This window comes from Phocoena phocoena, chromosome 16, assembly GCF_963924675.1.
Source record: "Phocoena phocoena chromosome 16, mPhoPho1.1, whole genome shotgun sequence".
Taxonomy (NCBI): Eukaryota; Metazoa; Chordata; class Mammalia; order Artiodactyla; family Phocoenidae; genus Phocoena; species Phocoena phocoena.
In genome coordinates, this window is record NC_089234.1 from 59442533 (window position 1) to 59463449 (window position 20917).

At 38.4% G+C, this 20917-nt stretch overlaps 1 protein-coding gene across 2 annotated transcripts in view; it reads left to right on the forward strand.

Annotated features, from left to right (window-relative positions):
- Positions 1-20917, forward strand: part of CFAP70 (cilia and flagella associated protein 70) — an 85090-nt gene that overhangs the window by 33151 nt on the left and 31022 nt on the right. For both annotated transcript variants that reach the window (XM_065894357.1, XM_065894358.1), the window contains 7 exons: positions 7117-7287; positions 8196-8276; positions 9853-9944; positions 12531-12591; positions 12914-13108; positions 14623-14754; positions 19291-19416. In XM_065894357.1, the coding sequence (XP_065750429.1) occupies positions 7117-7287; positions 8196-8276; positions 9853-9944; positions 12531-12591; positions 12914-13108; positions 14623-14754; positions 19291-19416 (858 nt within the window). The remainder of the gene's footprint in view (positions 1-7116; positions 7288-8195; positions 8277-9852; positions 9945-12530; positions 12592-12913; positions 13109-14622; positions 14755-19290; positions 19417-20917) is intronic.

Below are 20917 nucleotides of genomic sequence, written 5' to 3' on the forward strand. Positions count from 1 at the left end.
GATGGAAATACTGGTTATTCTAATTGCAGTAATGGCTTCCCATGTGTATACACATGTCAAAATTTATCAGATTGTATACTTTAAATATGTAATTTATTATACAGGCATACCTCATTTTATTGCCCTTTGCTTTATTACTCTTCACAGATATTGCATTTTTTTTTTACAAATTGAAGGTTTGCGGCAACCCTGAGATGAGCAAGTCTATGGGTGATATTTTTCCAACAGCATCTGCTCACTTTGTGTCTCTGTGTCACATGTTGTTAATACTCACAATATTTCAAACATTATCATTATTGTTATATTTGTTATTGTGATCTGGGATCTGTGTTGTCACTAGTGTAATCATTTTGGCCTTTTTTAGCAATAAAGTATTTTTAAATCAAGATCTTTACTTTTTTTTTTTAATTTTTGGCTGCACTGAGTCTTCGCTGCTGTGTGCCGGCTTTCTCTAGTTGTGGCGAGCGGGGACTACTGTTCGTTGCGGCGGTGACTTCTCTTGTTGCGGAGCACAGGCTCTAGGCGCGTGGGCTTCAGTAGTTGTGGCACGCGGGCTCAATAGTTGTGGCTCGCAGGCTCTAGAGCACAGCCTCAGTAGTTGTGGTACATGGGCTTAGTTGTTCATGGCATGTGGGATCTTCCTGGGCCAGGGCTCAAGCCCATGTCCCCTGCATTGGCAGGTGGATTCTTAACCACCGTGCCACCAGGGAAGTCCCTGTACATTGTTTTGTAAGACACTGCTATTGTACACTTAATAGATTACAGTATAGTGTAAGCATAACTTTTATGTGTACTGGGAAACCAAGATAACCATTATTTGCTTTATTGCAGTTATTTGCTTTATTGAGGTGGTCTGGAACCAAACTTGTAATAACTCCAGAGTAAGCCTGTATTTCAACTTTACCTCAATAAAGTTGGAAAGCAAATCTTCCAAATAATGAAGTATTGTGTGTTAAGTATGCAAAAACTTAAATATATGTACTGATTAATGAGCTATAATATAGTTCTTGCAATTTTCAGATGTTAAAATGTTAAAATACACATTATTTATTTATTTATTTAAACGAAAAATCAACTTTATCATGTTTCTTCTTAGGAGAAAGTGAGGCTTTGTAAAACACAACAGTAATAACAACAAAAACGTATTACTATTTTATCATTATTAGGACAAGTATTTCTCAATAACAGAGTCATGAAAGATCCATCAGCTATTTGAAAACCAACTGAGTAATAAACTCTATATAAGTATCCTTTGAATCAGAAATCAAACTTTTAGGGATTTGTCTGAAATAAATCATTTAATAGGATCAAAACCCTCCTATTCATGAAAATGTTTGGGGATCAATAATAGCAAGACTAAAATTAAGATTAAATGTCTAATAATAGAGAAAGGATTAATAAATTATTGTAAATAAAAATGGTGGAATATGCATCCATTAAAAAGATAATCATTAATGTTTTGTAGATAGTTAAATGAAAAAAAGAAAGCAAAAATTTTACATATAGCATAGATCATGATAAATTCCAGGTGAGTTTATTAAAATAAGTTAAATGTGAAGTCTATAAAAATAGAAGTGTCTATTAATTAAAGATATGAATTAAGGGAAGACTTCCTGTGCTTGAAAGCAAATGAAAGATATAAAAGATTTAGATTGCTAAAAAATAAAAATCTCCTATACATAGAAGAAACCATCATTAACAAAATTATAATATAACTAAAAAATTGGGAAAAATATTTGAATACATATCAGAAGATGGCTACTATTTCTAAAATATAAAGCACTTTATTGTATCAGTCATATCAAGATATTTTTGGTGAATCTGAGGGAAACAATATATTAATTGAAAGGTTATAGGCTTTGATGTCAGGCAGTTTCTAGACTGAATTCTGGAACTGCCAGACAGGCTGCCATTTACTGACTTTGGGCAAGTGACTAAATTTCTCTTAACTTTATTCATCAGTAAAATGGAGACACTGCTTGTTTCCTAGAATTGTTTTACATATTAAATGAGATAAAATATGTAAAGCACTAGGGATATAGTTGACACACAAACATTTTTGCCTGTTACTTTTATTATACCCACATGAAGGAGAATATTGTGCATATATTAAAAATTATTCTCACGAAAACTTTAAAAACAGACGATACATGTGATAGTCTGTTAAATGAAAAAGGATATAAAACTACATCCACTATGATCACAACTTCTTAAAAATATGTAATCATAATTTTTTAAATATATGAAAAATACTGGGGAGGAAACATTTCTGGGTATGTCTGAGTGAGGAGGTTGTCAAATTTTCTCCCCCTAAAAGCAACTGTAAAGCTGGACAAATTGACAAAATGCCATTTCAGTGCTCTGGAAATTGACCAAAGGCATCAACAAACTGAGAAGTATTCATGCATGAAAAACAATGGAGTTTGAGGCATTCTTGCCTAGATCTGCTCCTAAACCACCTCCCCCTACCTCTTCTCTAATTTAGCTTAATCAGTGAGGTGGTTCTTCTAGGGCAGGATGGGCTGTGAGGGCCAGCAACTTTGCTGCCACAGAGAGGGCTCACAAAATTTGGAGCAGTGGGTGAAGGACCCATGGCTGACAATGTCGTTGGTTGAAATGGAGATCTTGGTGGAGAGCAACCAACATATTGTAATGAGAGTCCTAGGAGAAAAGAGAGAGAAAGAGGCAGAAGTTATGTATATAAAAATAATGTCTGAAAATGTCCCCTGTTTGATAAAAACATTAATCTACATGCCTAAGAAGTTCAGAGAATTTCAGGTAGGAAAAGCATATGGAGGTCTATAGTATACACATTACAGTGAACTATTGAAAGAAAAAGAAAATTGTGAATTCAACAGGAGAAAAATGATTCATCACTTACAGGGGAGCACCAACATGGTTAACAGTTGATTTTTCATCTGAAACAATGGAATCCTGAAGGCAATGGAAACACAGATTCAAAGTGTTGAATGAAAACGCTATCAACCAAAAATGAAGGTGAAATAAACACATCCATGGATAAACAAGTATTGAAAGAATCTGTTGCTAATAAACCTGTCTTGCCAGGGTTACTAAAGTATGTCCTTCAGCTTGAAAGAATATAAACCAAATGATAAATTGAACCCACAAGAAGAAATGAACACTAGAAATGGTTAAATGTAAGTATAAAAGATTTTAGAAATATATGTTTTTCTCATTTTTGCTCTTAATTTCTTTGAAAGATGTGATTATATAAAGCATTAGTTTTATTATTGGGTTTGTAACATACATAGATGTAATTTATATGATAATAGTAGCATAAAGGAAAGAGGATAGAATGGAGCTATAGCACAGTAAAGTATATATATTTTATCAGAATTAAATTAGTCTCAATGTGAAATAGATTGTGATTAGTTCAGATGCATATTGTAATCTCTAAAGCAACCACTAAGAAAAGCGTGTGTGTATGTGTGTGTTTGTGTTTGTGTACATATACCATATGCATATACTCAAGTATATATATATTTAACATTAAAAGAAGGCACTTAAGGAAGAGAGGAACAAAAAAGAAAAGATAAATAGAAAAGAAATAGCAAAATGTCAAATATAAATGTAAATATTTCAACAATAACATTATATGTGAGTAGTCTAAGCACCCCAATGAAAGAGATTATGAGACTGGATTTTAAAAAAATCAAGATTTGAGAAAGATAAATATTATATCACTTATGTAGAATCTAAAAAATAATACAAATGAATCTATATACAAAACAGAAACAGACTCACAGACATAGAAAATAACTTACGGTTACCAAAGGGGAAAGAAAGTGGGGGGAGGGATAAATTAGGAGTATGGGATTAACTGACATGAACTACTATACATAAAATAGATGAGCAACAAGGATTTACTTCAGAACACAGGGAATTGTTTTCAATATCTTGTAATAACCTGTAATAGAAAATAATCTGAAAGACATATATAACTGAGTCACTTTTCTGTACACCTGAACCTGACACAACATGGTAATTCAACTAATACTTCAATTAAAAAAAATCAAGATTCAATGATATGCTGTCTATAACAAATACATTTTGGTTCAGACACACATAAGTTGAAGTAAAAGGATGGAAAAGGTATACTATGCAAATAGAAAACATAATGGAGCTGAGTGGCTATATTTATATCAGACAAAATAGACTTCAAGATGAGTAATATTACTAAAGACATAGAGTGGCATGTCATAATAATTAAAGGGTCAATCAGAAAGATAGGATTTATAAATTATAAATTATTATATATAATGTGTAAATTATAAGTGAATACACACAACAAAACCTCATAATACATGAAGCCAAACCCAACAGAATTGAAAGGGGTAATAGACAATTTGACAGTAACATTTAGAAATTTCAATATTCCACTCTCAGTACTTGGCAGAACAACTATATAGAAAATCTGTGTTAAACATAAACTTATCATACAATCCAGAAAATCATTCCTAGGAACCTACCCAAGAGAACTGAAAACCTGCATTTACACGAAGACATGTACATGAATGTTCATAGCAGCATTATTCATAATAGCTAAAAACTCACAACAGTCCAAATGCCCACAACTGGTGAATCAATAAACAAATTGTGGCATAGCTATATTAGGGAATACTATTTGGCAGTAAAAAAGGAATGAACTACAATTAATGTAATATGCCAAAATCATTGAATTTCTTTTTTTTCCTGGAGCAAAACTGGAATAATTTACTTCCTTGTCTCTGTTGGACTTGCTGCTGAAACAGAACCTGCTTTCACCCTTGTTCGTGGCCTGTTCTATTCTGATACTTGGTTAGATATTGCCCAGTGAATTCCATTTTAATCTTCATGGGCTAGCAGTCTATAGTACTCCTAGCCTAAACAGAGAATATCCAAAATTGTAAATATTTCATTGTGTTTCAACCAAGCAGAAAAACATCCTCAGGAAGGTGCTGCTTAGGCCTGTAAATCAGATTTTTTTTCCCCAAAATCACTGAATTTTGACTACACTTTAAACGGGTGAATTGTATGGAATGTTAATTTTATCTCAGTAAAGCTGTTTTTAAAAAAGAGTGAACTGGGCTTCCCTGGTGGCGCAGTGGTTGACAGTCTGCCTGCCGATGCAGGGGACACGGGTTCGTGCCCCGGTCCGGGAAGATCCCACATGCCGCGGAGCGGCTGGGCCCGTGAACCATGGCCGCTGAGCCTGCGCGTCCGGAGCCTGTGCTCCGCAACGGGAGAGGCCACAACAGTGAGAGGCCCGTGTACTGTAGGAAAAAAAAAAAAAAAAAAGTGAACTCTGAAGGCTTTGCTGATGTGATTGGTGCCCTGTGGCACCCTGACTCCTGCGAAGCTGTGAATCCTACTCGATTCCGAGGTGTCTTCCAGAAATATGTTCCCTCCTTCTCTGGATACAGCCAGCAAGATGCCCAAGAGTTTCTGAAGCTCCTCATGGAGCTGCTACACTTCGAAGTCAACTGACGAGGTCGCCGGGCTCCACCAGTTCTGGCCAATAGTCCAACTCCCTACCCACCCTGCTGCGGAGGGGCTCTGCTAGAACCTGAGTTAAGCGGTGACAGCCGAGCCAACCTAATGGGAAGCTTACCTCGAGCGAGAGGACAGCAAGGTTGTGGACTTGTTTGTGGGCCAGTTGAAAAGTTGTCTCAAGTGCCAGGCCTGTGGGTATCGGTCCACGACCTCCGAGGTTTTTTGTGACCTGTTCCTGCCCATCCCCAAGAAAGGATTTGCTGGGGGCAAGGTGTCTCTGCGGGATAGCTTCAGCCTTTTCACCAGGGAAGAAGAGCTCGGATCGGAGAATGCTCCAGTGTGTGACCGGTGTCGGCAGAAAACACGAAGTACCCTTTCAACACCCTTAAGCCCTCAGGCTCCCCATTTACCTCAGAGACGTCTATTTTTGTGTCTTTTTAATCAGGGAGGGGGGAGGGGGTGGTTGTACCTCCCATTATTTTTTTTATTAAAAAATACCCTTCCACCTGGAGGCTCCCTTGTCTCCCAGCCCCATATACAGAGCTCCCCAAGCCCCTGCCCGTGTACAGCCCCCAGACCCTCTACAGTCTCACTATATTTTGTGAATAAATTTATTAAGAAAAAAAGTGAACTACTGATACATGCTATAATATGGATGATTACTGATACATGCTATAATATGGATGAACCTCAAAAACACGCTGAATGAAAGGGAGACACAAATGACTACATATTGTATAATACCACTTACATGTAAAGTTCTCTCTTCCAGAGATGTTAAAATTTGAAAAAGTTTGCATCTTAGAATATATGAAATACAGCAATTACTGTAGAGGTGGTAAGATTGTGAGTGATATTTACTATTTATAATTTTTCTTTAATATTGTTGGGCTGTCTTTTAGGTTTATTGAGGTATAACTGACATACAATAAATTGCATATATGTACAGTGTACAATTTAAAACTTTTGACGCGGGTTTGCATCTGTGAAACTATCACCACAATCAAGATAATGAAAATATCCATTATCCTCATCTGTTAACCTTCTCTCCCACCTCTGTCCACTCCTCCCCTCTTTCATTTTTTTTTTTTTGGTCTTGTTTCTTTCACTTAGCATAAATTACATTTAGATTCATCCATGTTGTTTAATTTAAAAATTATTTTAAGATTCTTTTCCAGTTATTTATCTATAGTTTGAATTTTCCCATACAAATTTTTACTTTAAACTTGTACTATTCTTCAAATTATAATTGATAGGCCAGTAGTATTTAGACAGATGATATTTCCTGTACAGAAATAAATTCAACCACTTAAAGTTAATCTGAAATTATGTGTCAAAGTTTAAAAGCTTTCTGGTAATAAGTTATGAGACACCAAATCAAGCCAGGTTGAAAGTTCTCTTATTAATTTAAAAAACAGGGTAGGCAGCTGTGTTTCTGTGATGGTTTCACCTGTTCAACAAGTATGGCAAGGCAATTGTTTTTTGCTTCTCCTATCCATCTCTGATTGTACCATATTGAAGTTGTCTAGAAAACTAAATGATATTAGTGAATAATGTGGGTTTCTACTGAGTTTGTTTCATTTGCCTGTGAGTCATTACATTTTTTTGTTTCTTTCTTTTCAGACCAAGTGTTTATTTAGCTTGTTCCGGGATACTGGCCATAATTTGATTCAGAATAATAAAATAGGAGGAATTAATTCTCCAGTGTCCAAACCAGTTATTTCTAAGAACCTGAAAGAAGATAAAACAGTCAAAGAAAAGGATATGGAAGCAAGGCCTAGGCCTGGGGATGTGGTAGGTTGTTGAGAAGGTGATGATTTTGCTGGTTTTGTTACATTCCAGAAGCTTGCACTGATTTCTCATTTGGTGAATTGCCTCAGTTTAGCTTGCGTTTTGATGCAACATAATGGTCCTTGCTTCTGCTATTGTGGAGACCATGTAAGAATTGAATTTTTTTTTTAGAAGTCAAAGAACCAGCTTTATTAATTTCTGGACAAGCTCCCCAAAGTGGAGGACTTGAGAGGGCTAGATGAATTTTTTTAATAATTAAAAAAAATTATTATTTAAAAAAATATTTATTTATTTGGCTGGGTCAGGTCTTCATTGCAGCATGTGGGATCTTTTTTTTTTTCTTTAGTTGCAGCATGTGGAATTTTTAGTTGCGGCATGTGGGATCTTTTAGTTGCAGCATGCAGGATCTTTAGTTGCAGCACATGAACTCATAGTTGCAGCATGTGGGATCTAGTTCCCTGACCAGGGATCAAACCCAGGACCCCTGCATAGGGAGCACAGAGCCTTAGCCACTGGATCACCAGGGAAGTTCCAAGAATTGAATTTAATTTTTTAAATTGATTAATTAATTTTGGCTGCGTTGGGTCTTCGTTGCTGCACCTGGGCTTTCTCTAATTGCGGCGAGCGGGGGCTACTCTTTGTTGTGGTGCGCGGGCTTCTCATCATGGTGGCTTCTCTTGTTGCGGAGCATAGGCTCTAGGCCCGCAGGCTTCGGTAGTTGTGGCTCGTGGGCTCTATAAGGTAGGGTCAGTAGTTGTGGCACACGGGCTAAGTTGCTCCACGGCATGTGGTATCTTCCCAGACCAGGGCTCAAACCCATGTCCCCTGCATTGGCAGGCAGATTCTTAACCACTGAGCCACCAGGGAAGTCCCAAGAATTGAATTTTTGAGGTGTGCTTATTTTCTTTCAGCAAGCATCTAGTATAAAATCTCAGAGCTCAGATACTCCTTTGGAAGTTGAACCCTCTCTTTGCAACAATCCAGAAGGACAGGTAACTATGCATGAAGAGTTTGAAAATTAAGTTTAAATTCATCAGTCCTTTACTGAGCAAGATAGTATGATATAGTGGAAAATGCTCAGGAAAATGCTCATTATCTGAGTAACCATCCCATATTTGCCACGACTAGTTTATGACCTTGGGTAAATTTCTTTGTCTTGTTGAGACTCTCTAAAAGGAGTGGAAACCAGATTAATTTCAAGGTCCTTTCTAGCACTAAAAATGTACGTCTTTTATTAATTATGCTATATTAAGCACTGTGAGAGATGCAAAGGTGCATCATCTGCAGCGTTTATTCGTTTGCCCTCAGGACACTCAACACTGGTGGGCAAAACAGACTGGTACATAACTAACTGTAAGAATCCTGATGAATGCTGTAGTAGAGGTACAAATGAAAGTGCTATGTGGCCTCAGAGGAGTCAGATGGGGCAGTCTCAGAAGACTTCGGGAAGAGGTGGTATCGAAGCTAAGTAGTGAAAGATAAAGAGAGCCCTTTGCCAAATGAATTTCAGGAGAAGAATTTCAGGGCCAGAGAACAGCTTGAGTCAAGGCACAAAGAAGGTAGCAGAATTCAGGGTACATCAATTAATTCAGTGTATGGTATAGAGAAATGAAAGTAATGGTTCTAGAAGGAGGTGATAAAGAGGACAGAGACTGAGTTGAGTTTTAGAAAGACTTTGAAAGGCTTGCTAGAAAGTTTGGGCTTCATTGTATAGATGATGAGAGACTGTTAAGCCTTCTCATAGAGACTCACACTGAAGTTTTTGAAGTCACGTAGAAAAAATACCTCATGAGTGTTTCAGAGCAGTACTCTTGCCAGGATATGGAAAAAGGAGATTGAAGTTGTGGTGGGGTCTTCAGATGTCAGTTTATAGGTTTTATTTACAGTACAGATGAGTGTTGATGACAGTTTAATCTAGGGAAGGGATTGTAGTAAAGAACGTAAAAAACCTGTGGAGGCAGGGTGTGGGATTTGAAAGCTTTGGGGTGTTGAGGAAGAAAAGTTAAAGATAACTCAGGTTTCAAGCCTCACTTTCTGGAAAGATGACAGAATCATTAAGAGAAAAGTAAAAATAGAGTTGGATATAGGGGAAATGATAAGTTCAGTTTTGGACATGTTGTATTGATAGTTAGGATGCTGGCAAGAATCTGGGTAGAAATGTCCATGAGGTTGAAGTTGATAGATGGCGCTTAAGAGGGTGTGGGTGGGAATGTCAGACGGTCATGAGGTTATTTCTTCATGACTCCTGAAAGGTTTGGTAGAAGAAAGAATGGCATTCACTTGAAACAATTCCAAGAACAGTATCGAACAAATTAAACAAGACTTCAGCTGGGGTAGAAGTTTCCAAGATTAAAATTGAAAACCTTTTTCTGCAAGAGATAACCAGTGTTACTATTTCTCTTTCCAGTTATTTTTCTATGTAAAAAATGTTTTAAGTCAGAATCACACTATATATAGTTATATACACAATTTTCTCACTTATTATATTGTGAGCATTATGTTACTAAAACTTTTTCATAAATATCTGTTTTTCTGGAAAGAATAAATTAGAGAAAAATGTCTTTACAGCAATATGTAGAAGCAGGGACATACATTGTGTTGGAGATTGAGCTGGACAAAGCCTTGGTTCCGAAGCGAATGCCAGAGGAACTAGCCAGAAGGTGTGTAGCAATGGTTCTCATACTTGCTTTGCAAGACAGTTTAGGTATAAATAAAAGTAAGTCATTTTGTCCACATAAATGTAATTTTTCTTGGGCTAATAGCAGACAGTTTTCTGTTTTAATTTTTTCAGATAAGTTTCTTTTGTTTTCTTGTTATAAAAGCAGTATATTGCCAATTACAAAAAAATTGAGAATTTCAAGATAGGCAAGGAAAAAAAAATCAACAAGAAAGTATCTAAAAATACCCAGATTTCTTTCTACTCACCCAGTGATAACCACTTTTAACACCTTGGTACTTATCCTTCTGGAGTTATTGTAAAGTCCCTATATTATACACACACACACACACACACACACACACACACACACACACGCACCCTTGTCACATGTAAATATATGTAATTTTTTAGAACTATTTTTATATTGTACCACAGTGCTTTGATTGTGTTTCTAGGAAGTTATCCACTTCATCAAGATTATCCAGTTTGTTGATGTGTAATTATTTCATAGTATTCCTTTATATCCTTTTTATCTCTGTAAAATGGGGAGTAATGTCTCCATATACATTCTCAATCCCTCTACATTTCCTCCAACTCTCATGCCATTTCCCCACCAACACCCTGCACCCCAGTCCTAAGCAATCACTTAGCTACTTTTTTGTCTGTATGGATTTGCCAACTCTGAGACATTTCATATAAATGGAATCATACCATATGTGGTCTTTGTTGACTGACTTCTTTTATCTAACATAGTGCTGTCAAGATTCATCCAAACTGTAGCATGTATCAGTACTTCATTTCCTTATTGTTGAGTGGTATTTTATTCTATGAATATACCACATTTTGTTTTTCTAGTCTTCAGTTGATGGACATTTGGGCAACTTATTCTTATTATAGGGTTCTATAATGATTGTATTAAAATGGAAGTCAATTCATGTGACTCCTCTGTTCAGAAACTACCAGCAACTCCCCATCACACTCTGAGTAAAAGTCAAAGGCTTTACAGTGGCCTACAAGGACCTACATATTCTGCATATATTTTGTCCTCATTTTTTTCGGTCCAGCCAAACTGACCTCTCACTATTCCTCACACATGCCAGACACACTCTTGCACCAAGGCTTTTACACTTGTTGCTTGCTTTGCCTATAATTTACTTACCCCATGTACCTACATGACTTGCTTCCTCACTTCCATCAGGTCATACTCAAGTACTGTCATCTCACTGAGTCTTTCCCTGGTGAAATATGCTCCCCAACTCCACCATCCCCAGCCCCCAACATAGTCTATCTGCCTTCTTGCACCATTTTTCTCTATGGCACATATCACTAACCAATTTATGTTATTTATTGTCTTTTTTTCCCGACTAAAATGTAAGCACCATGAGGGCAAGAATTTTTGTCTGCTTTGTTTAATGCTCTATCCCCAGCACCTAGAAAAGTGCCTGATGGGTAATAGGCACTCAGTATATATTTTGAGTAAGTGAATAACGTTGTCTCTGGAGAGGAAACTGGGTGGCTGGACAACAAGGTTGGAAGGAGACAATTTACTATATATTTGTTTCATACGTCTTAAGTTTTGAATCATGTGGATATATTATCTATTAAAATAAATAAAATTAAAAATTATGAGCAAGGTATAAAATTACATAGGACCTATTAAGTTTTGAATCATGTGGATATATTATCTATTAAAATAAATAAAATTAAAATTAGGAATTATGAGCAAGGTATAAAATTACATAGGACCTATTCTCACTTTTTTTTTTTCTGGCCGTTCCATGCAGCTTGCGGTGTCTTAGTTCCCCAACCAGGGGTTGAACCCATGTCACTGCAGCGAAAGCTCCAAGTCTTAAGCACTGGACCGCCAGGGGATTCCCCCATACACAGGACCTATTAAAGAAAAATTGAATTTGTGAATTTTTTTGTAAACTTCAAGGCAGTGTAGTATACCTCAGTAGGAATGTGAAACTGTAAGTAGGAAGAGCTATAACTTAATTTCCTTTAGGTTCTTGTAAGAGCTCATGAAAATGGAAGGTAGAGGTTTTGGCATGAGTAGTTTGACTGTGATAAAATATATTTTCTTACTCACCATAAAGTTTGATATCATTACTGTAGTTTAATGCAGTCTTATAAATTATGACCAAGAGTGCACTTTTTATCCTATTGGAAAGGAAAGAAAAGCTTTCGCTTGCCTGTACCATTTATATTTCCAAAACTTTGTGCTTTCAGAGACTCTACTGAGTACACATAAAGTCGTTAACACCCATCTCTTTCTAACCCCTGAGTCAAGCAGCTTGTGTACAACAGTTTAAAAAAATGTGTAAGGGTAAAGCCAGGGCTCAAATTAGCCAGAAGTGCAACTTAGCTACTTTCCAGCTAGCTGCTTAGTGGCTTTCTTCTTGTCTAGTCCACAGCCATACACTGTTCTGAGGTTCACGTCGAGGTTCTTACATGAAAGAATAGCTCAGTGGTCAAGTGTGATGGGCAACTGACCTTAGATCTCCCTCACCTAGACCTTAAGAGGTGGGAAATAAAAGAACATAAATCTGAATATAATAAAGTTTTGTTTTGTTTTTTTCTGATACAGGGTCAAGGAAATGATACCTCCAAGGCCGCCTCTTACCCGTCGGACGGGAGGAGCTCAGAAGGCAAGTACAAAAGCCAAGGTGAAACTCTAAGATGTTGAGTACACCCATGTGAAAATAATGCATGGGCTCTTCAGTATGTTTTCCAGAAGGGGTGAGAAATTGTAGCTTCACATATTTTCCTTCCTGCTTCTATTTGTGACCAGTGGCATTCAGTGAAGAGTATACAGTGTTTAATCTTTGGCTGATGGTTTCTGAGCTGGGAAGAAAAGGGCAATTTATACCTAAAGTATTATTGAATGTAAAACCCAATCCAGTTTCAGACTTCCATTCCATGTCTTGACCTCTTTGAGGCCTCTTTACCAGACATTTTGTATTTTTCTAGGCGGTGAGTGACTACCACATGCAGATCAAGAACATTTCTAGAGCCATTCTGAATGAGTATCACAGGATGTTTGGAAAACAGGCAGTCAGAGTGGGGAGTGATCTGGATAGTGAAACCCTGGAGGAGCAGAAGTGCCAGCTCAACTATGAACTTAATTGCTCTGGAAAATACTTTGCTTTTAAAGAACAACTCAAGGTAAATATTAATTTATTTAATGATTCCATGGATTTTTATGAAGCATCTTCTCTACATACCTAGTTATTTTTTCTCTGGTTATGTTCAGCTGTGCTCTACCTTTCTTGCTGTTGGTGCAAAGAGCTATGTTCTCTATGATAGAATGTCTGGAGACATCCTTCCACTCCTTTAGAGGCTTGGAATGGTTCAGTATCTGTCCTGAGTGTAAGCTTTTAAGAAACTAATTCTTCACTTGAAGTTAGGCCAGATTTGGGGCCAGATTTCGTGTTGCACTAGCAGGCAGAAACTCTGTACCTGGTATTGATTCCATGACTAATTATCTCTGTCTCCCATTACAAACATTTTCCTAGTCCATAGAATCACTAAGATTTGAGAAATATTTACTTAATAATAATTTCCCAAATAATAATGGCTAACATTTATTGAGTATTTGTTGTATACCAGATAAACTTTTAAATGCTTCATACTTTACTAATTTAATCCTCACAACAACCCTATGAGATAGGTACCCCCATTTTACAGATGGAGAATTGCAACATTAGTTGGTTAAATAATTTTCCCAAGATCACAGAGCTAGTAAAGGTCAAAGACGGGGTGTAAATTCAGGCAGTCTGGCTGCAGACTCACATTCTCATCTGCTACACTGCACTGCCTCTCTATGTACATTTACTATGTGCCCTATACTATATCAAACAGATAACGAAGAAAGCACATGGAAGTAACAAAGGGGAAAACAGCTGATATCCATGGAGGCAAGAAGCTATTCTCAGGTGGCATAGTCACATCTCAGTTGTGTCTCAAATGACCTTACCACTCTGAGCCTCAATTTTTTGCCTAACAATGAGGGATGATATTAATGTGATCACATGGGGTCATTATTAGAATTAAATAAGATAATGCATGAAAAGTGCTTAGTACAAAGCCTGGCAATAATGTTAACTTAGGGGAGAAAAAAGAAGACGCTGTCCTGGCTATAGCAATATGTTATTTGTACAGCATTTTAAATTTCACCGCCTGTTATTTCTCTTTGGCTTCTCAGTCATCTTCTGAAGTAAGATAGGAATACCAGGAGTACGTATCCATTTAACAAATGAGGAAACTGAAGTGCCAAGTGTAAACTAATTTATGAGGTTGCACAGTGGCAGGATTAGAACCAGGATTCCATTCTCCAAACTCTCAAATCAGGCCTTTCTCCTTTTCTCCCTTGAATCATGTGGCCACCATGAGAAATGTAATGCATAAACATAATGCTAAGGGTTTTTTTGCTTTATGACTCTCTTCACAAAGTATGAATCCTGTATTGACCATATTGGTGATGATGGTGATGTTAAGAAAAGCCATGTGGAGTATGCTGGTTGGGGGAAAATCAGAGAACCAATAGTCTAGCAGTCACCAAGGAAAATCAGTCACCTCCTGGAGTTCTGATGAGCCTTAGATCAGAAACTCAAGGGAGGCCTGTGCTGTTATCTTGGTGCTAGACTGTGTTATCAGATGGTGATATGTGTCTCTTGCAGCATGCTGTGGTAAAGATTGTGAGAGAGAAGTACTTGAAGACAACAGCATTTGAAAGCCAAGAGGAGCTGCAGAAATTTATTAGTGAGCTCTACGTTTTCTTGGTGGATCAGATGCATGTGGCCTTAAATCAAGTAGGTGCTTCATAGCTAAGAACCCTTCCTTTTCTCTGTAGGTCATCAGGGTCTCCTCTGAATGATTCCTTCCTTTCTTGCTTCTTTTCTTCCTTAATTCCACAAACATTTTTGGGGGTGTCTGCTCTGTGCTAGGCATTGAAAACACAAAGATGAATAAGAAACTGCCTAAGTTATAAGACTAATTTTAGGGAAAATAAGGGGGTATCCTCTTTCAACTTCATAGAAAAATTAATTTCATAACTGTCCTAAATTTGATGGATAAAAAATAAATAAAATCAGCTATGTAAATTGTGGAAAAAAATTATCATTCTATTTATTCTGTGAATGTGTGCAGTTCTTAACTTTTTCTTCAAGACTGACAATCAAAACAAAGAAAAACTATGAGTTTTCAGACATTAGACTTGAATGACAATGACATTTCATATATGCCTTTTCTATCTGACTGGTCTCCTCCCACTTGTCTGTTTATATTTGTACATCTTACATCTTGCCTTCATTTGCTCATTTTTTATGTATGCAGTTGTGGTTTGTTTGAAAACAAAGACAAAATCAAAGTGTTTTTGTCCCCCTGGTAGTCTCTAACCAGCTATGCATCCTCAAAGCCTCTATTCTTTTTTTGTTGTTGTTAAAGGAAGGGGTGGATTTTTTTTTTTTTTTGCCTCGTTGGGGCTTCGTTGATGCACAAGGGCTTTCTCTAGTTGCAGTGAGTGGGGGCTACTCTTCATTGCAGTGCGTGGGCTTCTCATTGCAGTGGCTTCTCTTGCTGTGGAGCACGGGCTCTAGGCATGTGGGCTTCAGTAGTTGCAGCACACAGGCTCAGTAGTTGCGTCATGTGGGCCTTAGAGTACACACGCTTCAGTAATTGCGGTGCATGGGCTCAGTAGTCGTGACGTGCAGGCTCTAGGGCTCATGGGCTCAGTAGTTGTGGCTCGCCAGCTCTAGAGCACAGGCTCAGTAGTTGTGGTGCACAGGCTTAGTTGATCTGCGACATGTAGGATCTTCCTGGACCAGGGATCGAATCTGTGTCCCCTGCATTGGCAGGCGGATTCTTAACTGCCCTGTGCCACCAGGGAAGTTGCTCAAAGTCTCTATTCTATTTGTTCTTTCCTTCACTGTTTTTTTCTTCTCAGCCACTGTCACTTTTTCTTTTACCTGTTCAGCCTTCCTGAAAGAGGTAGGAGTGTCCAGTATCCTAGGGTTAAGAGAACAATCCTGCACAGATGATTTGGACGATTTCATTTGGAAAGCAATTGAGAACTGAGCATGAGATGGTAATTACTGTTGCCTTATGTCCCCAAGGAGCCCCTGTCTAGTAGAGGAGAGAGGCACAAAATACAAATAACTGCAGTAGAGTGAGGCAAGTGCTGTGATAAAGGTGTGTCCGTGGTAGAGCAGGTTAGGGGATGCCTAAAGAAAGTATCAACTTCACCCTGAGATCTTTCAGGGAAGGATTCGCAGAGGAGCTGTGACTTGACCTGGGCCTTGAAGGCTAAAAAGAAGCTCACCAGGTAGATGTTTCAGAGCATTTGAGTCATAGAGAACATCATAAAGGCTTAGAAGCTTGGAAGAATATGGCATATACAGAAACTGCACATAGTTCAGGAGCAGAGGTTGAAGTGGTTGAGTGACAGAGAAAAGGGCGATGAAGCCAGGGATCAGTTCCTGGTAGGGGAGCTAGGAGCGTGGATGGAGGCCTTTTATGCCACACAAAGAAGTTTTGGCTTTTTCCCTTATTAGCAGTTAGATGCAATAAATTTAATTATTTTATACTGGGAAATAATATGATTAGATTTACATTTTACAAAAAGCACTCTGATAGCAGTATGTAGGGTGGGTTAGAGGTGGTGAACTGGTGATGTTAACTGGTTATTACATACTAAGGAGGAAAAGAGAGCAAAGATTCTTAAGTTTACGTCTCAGTGACTGGGTAGTTGGCAATACCATTGACTAGGACAAGAAATACAACACAAGCAAATTTGGTGGAAGGCAAGTGATGTTGAATTCAGTTTTAAACATTGACTCTTGTGGGGTTTTGCTCAAGAGAGAGATCTGGGCTAGAGATTAGATTTGGGAGCCTTGAGTATATAGATGCTAGTCAAACTGTGGTCATAGATAAAGCTGCCAAGAAAAGCACGAGTAGAGAGAGAGAAGCAAGCTGGTGGCAAAATCCTAGGAAACACCAACATTTAAGGGATGGATGAGTAAAAATTAATAAAGGAGGCAAGTAAATTGTTGAAAAGGCAAAAGACCCAGAAGACAGTGGTATTTCAGAATCCAAGAGAAGAAAATTTTAAGAAGAATAAATGGTCACCGTTGTCAAATACTCTGAGGAGTTCAAGAAAAACAAGATCTGGGGTGGGGGAGGGGAGATTGGAGAAAGGAGGTCAAAAGGTACAAATTTCCAATTACAAGATAAATAAGTACTAGGGTTGTAATGTACAGTATGAGGACTATAGTTAACACTGCTGTGTGGTATATATGAAAACTATTGAGAGTAAATCCTGAGTTCTCATTACAAGGACAAATTTTTTTTCTTTTTTTGCTTTCTCTTTTTATTGTATCTATATGAGATGATGAATGCTAACTAAACTTTCTGCAGTAGTAATTTCACAATATATGTTAAGTCAATATATGCTTATACCGTGATATATGTCAGTTACATCTTGATAAACCTGGGGAAAAAAGAAAAAAATCTGAAAGGTTTTTATTGGATTTGGCAATAAGGAGGTTGTTGTTACCTTTACAGAGCAGTTTCATTGGGCTAATGATGTGGATTCAAATGATAATGAATTGAAGAGTAAATGAGTGATTAGGAAGCAGGTGGAATATTAATTCAGGAAGTTGGAAGATGAAGGGAAGAAGTAGGAAAGCAGTAGCTAGAAATTAGAGATTTTTTTTTTTCTTTTTTGCCATACGCGCGCCTCTCACTGTTGCGGCCTCTCCCGTTGCGGAGCACAGGCTCCGGATGCGCAGGCTCAGCGGCCATGGCTCACGGGACCAGCCACTCCGCGGCATGTGGGATCTTCCCAGACCGGGGCACGAACCTGTGTCCCCTGCATCGGCAGGCAGACTCTCAACCAATGAGCCACCAGGGAAGCCCGAGATTTTCTTTTTAAGATGGAAAAGTCTTTAGAACATCCACAGGTTTAGGAAGAGTCAGCAGACTGGGAGAAGTTGAAAAGAAACAATTCAGGTGTAGGATTCAAAAGTTGAGGGGTTTTTTGCCTAATGATTTCTATTTCTTCTGTGAAGTAACGCCTTTACTGAAAATGAAGGGGTAAGAGTTGAATGAAAAGCTTGAAGAAAATTTAGATACTGCACAGCATTATGAAAAATGTTGCTGAACAAGGACAAATACATAGATTGCTGAGAGTATTAAAGGCCTTCAGCTAAAACTGCATGCGGTTTTCTTCAGGATCAGTTAGCAGCTCCTGCCTAAGAATGAAGATATCCAGTTGTAGGATTGTTTTAATTTGGGAGTTTTCCGGGCAAGTGCAGGAAAAGGACAAGGATGCCCAGAACTTGAGTGTGCTGGTGAGAGAGTAGTATGAGTAGAAATCATGAGGTCCAGGCTTATCCATTTGGGAAATGATCGGCATATTGGAAGTCAGAGACGAGTTTTAAGGGGACTAAATGACAAGAAGGGAGAAGGCTTGTAATGTGGGTTTGGGGAGTGGATATTAGAGGTATAATATTTCTGGTTTGGGCATGGCAGTGTGTTGCTGTAGGGATTTGGAGGTCAAAGTCGCCAAAATTAAAAAGAACAAAGAACAGAGGCCTTAATCAATGATCAAAAGCTTACTTTGGCCCATCTCAAATTTAGCTTTACTCTTCACATTCCTTAGTAACTCTACATGTTCAAGTCAGTGGTATTATTTTTATTTGTAGTTAAAGAATTTGGTGGGGTGGGGTGGGGGCTTCCCTGGCCATAGCGTCTGGCCCAAGAGATTACTTGTTATTACCAGACTTGCTTTCCTATCTGGGTATATAGGATATATTATTTTTCCTTCTACCTTTCTGGCTATTTCTAAAATGTCTCCTTTGTAGAATCTATCTGTCTATATATCCCACTGAAAACGTAGATGTAGCTGCCAAAGATTTACCCTGGGCTCGTGTTTTCTTGATGTTTAAAGACTCTAGCTAGTTCTTGCCAACGCTTTTCATGTCATGACACCTAAAAAATGATAATATTTGTCTGTACACTAGAGAAAGTGAAAGAAGCTGTTTGAGGTTAGAAGTGACTTAGGGATTCTGGCTGCCCTAAGGGTTGAAGAGAGCAGTTGTGCCCTGAATAATTTTTTACTCACTTCCACGAGCTTAGACTGTTGGTACTCAGATACCTGAGATTCTATTTCACCCTTGATATTCATCCTTTGGTTCACTCTCACTCTCTTAGTGTATTGGCAAGACTGTACGAAACCTCAATATCATTTTTGACATCATGACTAGAGTCTCACATTTGGTTTATTCTTATAAAACTTCTCTACTTGTAATTGCTTCATTTTGTCTGCCTAACATCTTGATGATGACAAGGCCATGCCAGATGATGTCCAAGGCACTCCTTCAACCATTTATACCAGCAGTGAACAGCTTCGACTCTTTGCATTTGAAGCAGAAGTCAATGAGAACTATGAAATGGCAACAGTGTACTATGAAGAGGTAATTAAACATCTTTCTGGTGGTTGTCATTACTGCTATTTGTACAATATGGGTATAATAAATAGTAGTTTCTGATTGTTTAAAATCCAGCCTTATTGGTGAAAGGATAGACACATAGATCAATAAAACAGAGTCCAAATATAGGTGCACACAAATAAGGCCATTATATTTTCGACAAAGTTGTTTACAAATTCAATGCAGAAAGGATAGTCTTTTCAAAAAATTGTGTTAGAACAGTTGGTTATCCGTATGCAGAAAATGAACCTCGAGAGGCAGAGATCAAGATGGCAAAGTAAGAGGGCATGGAGCTCACCTCCCCACCACAAACACATTAAAAATACATCTACATGTAGAACAATTCTCACTGATAACTAACTGGAAACTGGCAGAAGGACTCCTGTACAACCAAGGCTCTAAGAAAGATACACACACAATTGAGTAGAAGGGGAAGAAAAGTAGAAGGGGAGATCTGGTTAGGATCTGTGCCCCTCGGAGGGGACTCAGAGGAAAGGGGAGATTGCACTGGTGTATACCCACACTGGGGAGTGAGTAGGTCAAGCCACAGACTGGGTATCCCAGTCCTGGGTTCCTATGCAGAGGAGACAAGCCACCTTGGCTGGTTGGAGGAATTCTGGGACGGATAAAAAGGCTGGAGAAGCCTGGACTCCACTCCTGAGGGGTGCAAGCATCCTGGCTTGCCCTTGAGGCAAGGCAGAGATAGGTCTGCCCTACTGGCTGCCAGGTTTCCCATGGCTGCCTCACCATGCACCTGGGCCCAGGCCAAGCCAATGTTCCAGCCCCACTTAGACCATGCCACAGCAGCATTGGATCTGGGGGGCCACAACCAGGGAAAAGACTCGACCCTGGGTTGCATCTGAGAAGAGCCGCTGATGCCTACACAGGCAGTGCATTGGACCTCTGTACGCACATGGGCCCCAGTTGCTTCAGGACACCCCTCCTCTGGTGCAAAGGTTTTGGTGTGGGGAGAGGGAAAAATGCATACTTAATGGGAACATAGCCAGCTGGAGGAAAAATCAAATCCAATGTTGTGAAGCTATTGCCCTGTTTTCTTCTCAGAGTTTTATAGTTTTAGGTCTTACATTTAGGTTTTTGATTCATTTGAGTTATTTTTGGTATATGGTATTAGGTAAGGGTCCAACTTCAATCTTTGCATGTGGATATCCAGTTTTCTTAGCACAGTTTGCTTAAAAGACTGTCCTTTCCCTATTGAATGGTCTTGTCACCTTTGTCAAAAGTCATTTGACCGTATATGCTACGATTTATTTCTGGGCTCTCTGTCCTATTCCCTTGGTCTCTATGTCTGTCTTTATACCAGTATCAGGCTGATTACTATAGCTTTATAAGTTTTGAAATCAGGAAGTGTGGGTCTTCCAGTTTTGTTCTTTTTTAAGATTGCTTTGGATATTCAGGGTCCCTTAAGATTCCATGTGAACTTTAGAATGGGCTTTTATATTTCTGCAAAACACAGCATTGGAATTTT